We start from the raw sequence: 9,878 nt of genomic DNA, 5'->3' as shown, positions 1-9,878 counted from the left end.
TTGTGCGTGTGTGTGTGTGTGTGTGTGTATATATATATATATATATATATAGGCTATATACACACAAACACACACACAATAAATATATATATATATATATATATATATATATATATATATATATTAGGGGTGCCCCCGAATAGTCGATGATTCGATGATTCGATACTTCGATGCTTCGATAGGAGGGGCCTGATTCGACTCCCAATCTCACAGTCGAATATTCGCGGGTGTTATCATACCTTTTTGGATAAATGAGATTGAGGTCTCTGCAGAGTAAAAGAGGGCGTTTCTGAATTTGTGGGTGTTTTCAAACTGCTGGGAGTTTCTCAATCATACAAACAAAATGATCCCCCTTACCTAACCCCACCCCTAAACCTACCATCACTATGACGTCAGCCAATCAGGACACATGGTCTAAAAACGCCCCGATCTGGTAACTCCCATTACTTTGCTGCAGAGACCTATACTTGGGATAAATGGGGGTGCTCAAAATGTTTGATTTCACATAAAACTACCAGTTTTCTCCTAATAAGTTAATATACAGCCTATTAAAATAATGCTATAAATAAGAGGTAGCCTATAAGTTTAAATAGATGTACGTTTCACTTTCCATAAAATTTTGGCGGCAGGGATTTTAATCTTTAACACGAATCAAACTGACACAGGCAGAGTGAAAGACTGGATTTTTACGATCAGGTAGGGTACGAGTGATTTCAAAACATTTCAGCCAGTTTATATATATGGTGTAGCATATATTATCTCGTATATGATGCATTTAATTGAGTTACACTGCAGTAAAACGCTTCATGTAGTACTACGGTGATTAGCCTAATATCTCTTAGCGCGATGCAGAATATTAATAACTATGACTGGGACTGTCATATACATAATTATGAGGACATTATTATAATCAAACGCTGTGAATTTTTAGAGTTTAGTTGCCGTGTTTCTGCACGTTGTTGCATGAAGAATGCGTCCAAAAGAGTTCATTCAGAGGCACGCGGACAAGTTCATGTGCCTTCGGGGCATTTCGTGCAGATATCTTATATTTACGAAATGTTGTATAAATAACGAAGTACTCTATATAAATGATGAGTTAAATCCCATTGATTTAAATCTTCAGCGCGTGCAGCTCAAAACAGAAATACAGAACATTATTAACAATTGTCATGTAGGCCTACATAACGTTATAATGAGTATATTGTAAAAAATGTTGTGAATTCTTAGGGTTTCGCTGACGTTTAATGTTAACTATCTTTTAATCAAAACAAAAGCATTAAAACCATTATTTACATCTTCCCTGCATTAAAGTCAGTAATTATTTATGTCTGACTAATGTATTTTGCCCCGCCCCCAAAACATATGATTCGACTCTCAGTCGAATATCGGCAAGATTCGAAAATTCAGATTCGATTATGAAAATCCTTAGTCGAGGACACCCCTAATATATATATATATAGCTGTTAGAGAAGCAGACTCAGACAGATGGTTAGAATACAACAGGTGAGTTTTAATTGCAATCGGTGGGGTCAGCGGTTTGCTGATGGAGGTGAGTAACAAGTTCAATGAACAGGTATAGTAGTACGATGAGGGAGATCATGGAATATCCTTTGCTTTCACAGGAACTCGTGGATAGGGGATACGGAGCACACAAACCTCACAATCCCGGACAGGGGGGACACACTCGTGGAGATCCTTGGAGACACAGACGATGGAGTTGAGCTGTGAAGAACACGCTGGAGATGAGACAAGGGGTAAGTAGGGGATCAAGGCAAATACACAGGTTAGTAGCTGTAGTAGCATCAGTCCACTTCAAAAGAAAACGAGATCAGACAATGAGTTAGTGTGAGGTGTGTGCTTTTATGTGCAGGCTGATGAGGGAGCTGATGAAGTGCAGGTATGTACAATTAATACTCAGGTGAAGGAGTGCGTTGTGATTGGGAGGTGAATGAGCCTGGCTGATCTGTGACAATAGCCCTATATTCATATGTATTATATATATATATATATATATATATATATATATATATATGTATGTATATGTATGTATGAATGTATAATACATATAAATGTATTATACATATAATTTATAAGAACTTAATATTAATTTAAAAGAAAACTTTGTCACGCTGTGATTGGCTTGGCCTGAGTATAAACAACTTACCTGTAGTTTCGTGCCGAAATTAGTGTGGCGTGAGAAGAAAAGATGTTCATTCACAGCTTTCCTTCGCTCCATAGTAGACGTTTACATTTACACAGGATTACGAATAAAGGGGCGGTCAAAGCAGGGAGTCCCACTGCTGAAAATGATCCACGTAAGGTAGCCTAGGTCTTTCTAGTGTTTGGTCGTGAGAATCACATCGGCGCTCTGGAATCCTGTGTGGCGAGAAGAGAATGTGAGTTCTGTCACATTTCACCCCACAGAGGTCTGGGCTACTCTGTGAGTACTGTAAACCTCACTACACCCAACTAGTCTGACCCAGAGCTGTTGAAACATTTTTCAACGACTCTGATATGACCCAGTAAGTTATTTTGCTGTAGTTTTTCAAATTATGATTAATCATGTTAAAACTATGTATTAAAAATTACTATAATGTACAGTATGACGTTTGTGATGCTGTTACCAATTTCTCATAGCAAAATATAGGCTATATAAGGTAAATTTAGGTAAAGTAGGACACTTTTAACACTGGGAAAAATGTCAAAAATGGATTAACCATATATGTAAGCATATTATCTTGTCAGTACTCTATATGGTACATCAACCGTTAGCAAACCTGGAGCCACAATGCCATTGTGTGTCCCCTTGGGTTTGAAAATGTCATCATGGGGAGTGATAATCCCATAATAGTTACCATGCTCAACTGTACAAACTCCTCCCCATGAACTGCAGTGTTTCTTATTTTATCATCTTATAAATATGCAGTCATTCATCTTGCCATGAAATTATATAGTGTTCTAAAGATGACCTTAGGAAAAGTTCACAGAAAGGTGAAAATTATGTGATTTACTCACCCTCATTTATGCATTCTTTCTTCTATGGAACACAAAAGACAATATTTAGATAAATTACTTTAAAACTAATTAATTAATTAATTACCTTTTTATTTCCATACAATTAAAGTCATTTAGGTCTGATGTTGCTATGGACCCCAATGACTTTCACTGTATGGCCAGCAATTAAAACATTCCTAAAATATCTACAGCTAAAAAAAAAATCTGTTTGGAGAGATCTGTGGTCATATTTATTTCTGTGAACTGCAGAGCCTAATATCCTGGGGATGAGATCATAGTTCATTTGTTTGTTCATTGAAAGCCAGTTCCATGAATGATGTCTAACAATAAATGGACAAGATAAAGACAACTGGAAATAATAACAGGTGCACAATATTGAATTACAGTAAAATACTCTGTTGATTGGACAAAGCAAATTTACAGACAACAGAAAGAAAGAAAATCCATTAATCTTATCTATTTTGAGTGCATAATGATGTAAATTATGGTTTATTTTGCATGGTTTATTCATTATGTTTACACACCTGTGTCATATGACACCTCTGATACCTCTGTCCTTATGAAGCAAAAGCTGGTCAGTTTGGAGATGTTAAGAATGTTTGGTATATTGAAACAAAAGAGGATATTGATCCTTGATGTCTTTAGAAAAAGGTAGTCTCAAACAGTTTTACTGTAAATAGACCAGACAAATTAACTAACAGATTAACTCTAGTAAATTTGTACGACCAAGTAAGGAAAAATAATTGCAACAGAAAAAGTGCATTTCATTTTTATCATCACTTCATATGTTACATGGGCATTCATCTTGATTGATTGAATCAAAAATGATTATTACAAAAAAAAACAGGTTATAGTTATAGATAAGTTATGTGTTTTGTATATGCATTAGGCCTATATGTATATAAATCATAATCCAATCAGGTACTTGGCATGAAATTAAAGTTATGCATAACTAATCCTTTTTTCAAGACTAATCCTCTATAATCTCTCAAATTTTTCACTCACCCAGTGGTCCTTTAAACATCACTGTACCAAGCACCATTAGCACAGAACCCAACCATTTCTACATATATAGACCCCATATGATCTCTTGCTGTATGTTCATCTCTTTTTAAAGAGCATTGTGATATTGTATGCATACTTGTATGCAAATGACAAATTAATGTAAAAGTTTATTCACAATCCTTCATTCTACAAAAGTCATCTTATGATCATCATGTCTTTGCCATCATGCACTTTTGTGTGATAAATAGCCCCACATAATCCACTGTTGTTGTACAGCAACTCTATGTGTACAACACATATTTGGATTCACTTCCACATTTCTAAGTTCTCCAACAAATGTTAATGAGTAAATCATATTTACTGCACTCCTCTTTCACCTTTCCGAGAGCTTTTCAGTGGTTGTTCCTCCCCTTGACGAAACATCCAATACACTGTAATAATATATAGGGCAAAACATGCAATGAAGTCATAATAATATGCTGTGACTAAAAACACTATCAACAAAAATGTGTATCCAGTCACCCTTGAAATATTGCCATAGGACAGAAACTCTCTCCACCACAAGACATTACGTCCAATGACATGTTCATTCCCATCCACTAGAGGCAGTGTAGCTCTCTCCAGCTCCATGTTGTACTCCATATTTGTTAAATCCTCTAGGGAACTATTCGACTGGTCCTCATCCACAGACTCTGAGATTGAAGGCATAGCTAATGGCCTCCCTCTGCTCAAAGAGGGTCTTTTGCAGTAGCTTCCACTCATTGCACCTTCTCTGAATACTGACTGCTGTGAATTCCTCAGACTGTTCAGGTACAGCTCCATCTCGTCATCTATCTGCGATTCTGTTGAGGTATTGTCTTCAACGTTTTCAAGATCTCTGTCTTTTGCCAGGCATTCCATGTTTTCCAGCATATTTTTTACATCATCAATAGGTTTCCAGTCACTTTTCATACTTTCATAGGACACATTCTCTTCATTATCAATACATTCAAAACAGTTCCAATCATTCGCCATAGCTTGCGTACTTCCACTGAATTCGATATCACTCTTTTGAGATGATTCTTGCCAAGATGTAGCAGTTTCCTCACAGATCTCTAATCCAAGGTTGACGTGAATGGCCTCTTTTTCGGAGTACTCACCTAGACTTTCTATTTCTTTTAAGTCAATATGATGTGGTAATGATTCAACAGTGCTGGTACTAATGATCTGCTTCTGTTCATCTGAATCTTGTTCAAGAGAAAGCAGATCATCTGCATCTGCTTGTTGTTTCTTTTCTTTCTCAGATTCCATTGCATCCAAGTCCTCTTCATCATCTATGTATTTCAACTCATCTTCAATGCTATTTATTACTCCTTTGCTTTCATGCTTTTCTTCTGCATCTTCTTGTTCTTGGTCTTTCTCTTGTTTCTGCTTGTCCATCTGCTTAATTTGATTTCCACTTCCCTCTTCTTGCTCTTCCAGGCTTTCATAATTTTTCATTTTGTGAATTTCTTCCAACTCCTTAATCATTGATGTGTTATATTCTGCATCAAAATTAATAATATTTGAGCTCTCCGTCTCTGAAGTCGTAGAAAAACCCATGAGAATTTGTTCCTCCTTTTCATTCATTTGGTAGCTATCCAAAATATCGCTCATATTTATCTGTGTGTTCTCCAATTCTGTATATGGTTCTATTGGCTTGGCTTTTGCTATTGCTAAGTAAGAAATTTCTTCAAGTTTTTCAATGCTCGATCTCATCTCACAGCAGTCAGGCTCTAATTTATCATTAGAGGAACCTAAAGTGATTCTTTTGGGGTCCTCTGGAGTGTGGCCTAGAAAGCAAGAAGTGCTGATTGAATATTCTGTTTGCTCAGAAATATTCTCCTCTTTGGTGTGGATAATTGTAGGGTCCTCCTGGTTCTGCGACTTTTCAGTTTTTATACAGGACCGCTGATTATCCAAACATGATGAAGTTTTCAAAACTGCTGTGGTTGATGGATGAATCTGTTCAGGTAGGCTGTCAGTACCTGACTCTATTGTTTGATTTGTTGTTACTAAAAGTTCTGGTCCTTGTTGGGGAAATAAACAAAGACTTTGGCAAGGATCATCCTGGATGGAGCATTCGGTCAAAGCTAGTGTGACTGTGCACACTGTTGAAACTTCTCTTAGTGGAGGATCTGGCTGCCTGGATGTAACTTTTGGAGGGTTTGTTTCAGTAAATGTGATGTCTCTTGGGTACTCTCTAATACTACTGATACAATCATTTTGATTGAAAGAAGCTTCTGCATTTTCTACATGTTTACTCTCATTTGGCTCAGGAAGAGGTTTTTTGGTTGGGTTTATTGTAAGTTTTGAGTTCTGTTGTGTTGATTCTTTGCAGACGCCAACATTAATATCATCTATTGTCTGTTTTGTAGACAGGCAAGACTCTGGCCAAATGTCTGTGGTCTCAGGGGCTGTGACCGCTCTTCGACTCGCATCCTCTAGTTTCCTAAATGACCTATCTAAAGCTTTCGGAAAGAAGTCTTTTCTCTCTTTTTCCATGTTTTTAAAAACCTGATGATAAAGTGGAGCTACAATGGTCCCAAATGTGAAGCCATGGGAGCACAGCTGAGGCTCTGAATTAGTTTTCAAACTCACATCCTCTTTTGGTTTCTCATCGCTAATATTCATGTCCTCATGCATCTTAGAGTTTAGTTCCACATTTTTAATTATTTGCTTCGCATCCTTCTCAAAGTCCTTCCATGCTTTTTCAACATTCTTGCAAATAGACAAGTCAGGATTTTGGCATACAGGAGCAGCCTGATTGATTGAAACTGGTTGGTCAGTAATGCACGCGGTAGATTGGACGTCTTCCAAGACCTCAGAAGCAGAGCATGCAATTGATTCATCACAACTGATGGAGTCTTCAAGGAGTAAATTTGTGTTTGCTGTGGATAAATTAGTCTTGGAGTGGATTATGTTGTCTTCTTCTTGTGTTAGAGCTTGGCTGATGATGTCAGTGGAATCTCCACTATACTCAGCAGATTTAAGAGACTCAGTTAGAGAGGGTGATATTTGGTTACACGTTGGTGGTCGAGCAGTTTGTTGTGATAGGGAACTGCATGATGTCTTCTCCAGCAATGATGCATGTTCCTGCATGCTGGTGTCTCCTGTACCTTCACTTTCTTTGGTCTTGGTCCCTTGTTTCTTTTCTTCTTCCCTCTTATCAAAGTGTTCCTTGACTTTTGCTAATCGCGCAGCCTTTCTTCTGCTTCTTCGGCTGCGGTTTCTGTTAATTTCCTCCTTTTTCCAAAGAGATAAATGTGAAAAATACTGAATGAAATGCTGTCTTCAGTAAATACAATTTAAATAACTTTTTAAATAAATTAAACAATTTAAATAAATCTTATTGAAATACCTTTTTTAACTTTTAAGATGGGTTTAATTAAGACATTGGGTCTCATTCACTAATAATTGCTTGGATTATTCGCATTTATTCACATATTCGAACATCTCACGAAAACTCTGGAGTATTCTAAATGAACCACTGCATGCATAAGGTTAGTAATTTGCATAAAACATGCCGTCTCCATACAAGGACTTTACGCACACGCTTTCCTTACAGCCTTTCATCAAAGATATACTCCGCGCAACCCCATATCATGCACACTGTCTTCAGACGTGGCATGTGCTTTCAGCTGTTCCTATGTTTTTTTTCTTAAATGTAGAATAAATTTTATTATGAAAGTTTTAGAGAATCATGATTTGTTCGTGAAAACGTTCATATGCAGGTTTCACGCAAAGAAATTGTGCATACGCAATGCACATGCTTAGTGAATGATGCTCATTGACTTGAGTTTACTTTTAACAACAGTACTTGATGGTCTCAGAGCGACCCTGAACAGCATGTCCTATCATGTGTCTTGTTTGGGACAGTACATACTGTAATGTTACACTAACACTTGTCAAAGCCTAACATCAGTAACCACATGACATGCAGCCAGTGTCACAGAACAATTTATAAAATTGTTTTCCCTATTTAATTTGAGGCTAAAATTGTTTCATTAAAACACACAATTAGTTGATAGTGGATGAATCTTTGGTAAAATTTAGAACTCACCACTAATTCCTTGCTTTCAAGTTTTTCAAAGTTTTCATTTAGAGATCCAGAATTTAGATCTATATCTGAGGAAACAAAACATATGTATTTATCAAAATTGTATAGTGTTTCCAAATCTAGTTGTAAGTCATTTTCAGGAGGTCAGTTACCAGGAAATTCTTCATTGTTTGTTGCTGGAACAGTCGAAGCAGAGACATTTGGGCTGGAAAATTATACAATAAAGAATTGTGGAAAAGGCAGTATGTATATAGTTGCATAATTCATTGAGTTCCACTTTAGTATTGTAGTTTTAAACATATATTAACTTTGGCATGTCACTGACATTTAAAAACTGTAGCAATTGTTATCAAGTCTTTTAGTATGCATTATTGATAAATTTGATAAAAGTACAGTAATATTAACATTTTATAAATATTTATTTTGACATTCATTACTATTTATGCAACAGATGTGTTGGTGACCTCTCACCTGGTTGTTTTCAGACAGCTTTTTCTTCTGTTTTCACTCTCATTTTGGGGTTTCTCCTTAATTTTTTCACAACAAAACAGAGAGTAGTTCTTTTCATTATTGTTTGCCCAAAAAGTGCCTAGAGATGTTTCATATCGCAAACAGAAGTCGACCCTAGTGCCCTCTTCTCCAAATGGGGGTACTAGAGTGAGTTTGAAGGAAAAACAATCCATCCCAAAATTGTTTGACCCAGGTACGTACTCTCCCAACAGATCAAAATGACTTTTCCATGAATCTAAAGAGGTACGTACATAGACCATTTTATCAAAACTAATATTCATCACACGAATGATTCCTCTTAGGGTGGTGGTCCCAGAAAGCAACTCCAAACTCTCGAGTTCTAGCTTCTGCTCGTGAACCCGCAAGGCTAGTTCCTCAGAGGTCTGTGGAAGAGTGAAAAGAGGAACCATATAATACTCCTTATCTTCATTCAAGTCACTCTCCAGAGAGCCTGATGGGTCAGTTACTCCCCAGACATCAAACTGTTTTACAGAGACAAGATTCAAACCGAAGGCATCAGCAAAAGATACTCTTCGGCTGCTGGAAGGGGGAGGCAGGGAGTCATCGGAAGACGCTGAACTCCGTCGTCTCGGTATGGGTGAAGATTTGGGCTTGATTCCTTCCAGACCCAGTGACTCCTCATCCTCATCCCAGGGGCAGGGTGCCGGCAAGCTCAGTAGGTTGGAGCTGGCCCCAGTGGGGCTGCATAGCACTCCCACAGACTCCATCGTGCAGTGTGGCACAGAGTGAGAGGAACTCAGCCGGTCAGCCAGCAACTGACGTGCTGTGACTTAACTTATGGAATCAAGTTACATTTGACATTGTAGGGAAAAGCCAACTCTATATTTAGGGCAGAAACAACTTGAGCTATGCAGTCAAAGCTCAGAGGACCCATGAAAAAATATGTTAGAGGCACGCTTCAAACAACATAACATTGTTATGCATACAAAGTCACAGCAAATGTATGTGTCAATGTCATTAAGGAGGTGATTAAAGGGATAGTTCACACAAAAATTTAAGTCCTGTCATCACTTACTGATTACTCACTTTACATGCCTTGATGTCATTCCAAAACTGTTTTCTTGTAATATTGGAGGGTGAGTAAATGATGACAGAATTTAAATTTTGGGTGATGTTTTAAGTCAGTAGTGCACATGCTAAATAGTTTCAGCATGTTAAAAAAAGCACATGCTTTTTCCGGGTATGTTTTAAAGGCTTGGATTTGTGGTCATTTATAAATATATTTATAATTTCTGTTTATAAAAGCAAT

At 37.2% G+C, this 9,878-nt stretch overlaps 1 protein-coding gene across 1 annotated transcript; it reads right to left on the bottom strand.

Moving 5' to 3' along the window:
- Positions 1 to 1,596: 1,596 nt before the first annotated feature.
- LOC306868348 (uncharacterized protein) lies at positions 1,597 to 9,385 on the bottom strand (the record flags this gene model as incomplete). Its single annotated transcript, XM_079414453.1, has 5 exons — positions 8,570 to 9,385; positions 8,251 to 8,303; positions 8,102 to 8,166; positions 4,593 to 7,284; positions 1,597 to 1,736 (listed from the first exon to the last, which is right to left on the bottom strand). The coding sequence occupies exons 1-5, from the start codon at positions 9,334 to 9,336 to the stop codon at positions 1,597 to 1,599; spliced, it is 3,717 nt and encodes a 1,238-aa protein (XP_079270579.1). The 5' UTR covers positions 9,337 to 9,385.
- Between the last annotated feature and the right edge of the window lie 493 nt (positions 9,386 to 9,878).

This window comes from Barbus barbus (assembly GCF_936440315.1).
Source record: "Barbus barbus genome assembly, chromosome: 50".
Classification (NCBI taxonomy): Eukaryota; Metazoa; Chordata; class Actinopteri; order Cypriniformes; family Cyprinidae; genus Barbus; species Barbus barbus.
Note: the sequence above shows the minus strand (reverse complement) of the source record. Positions and strands in the feature narration are given on the sequence as shown.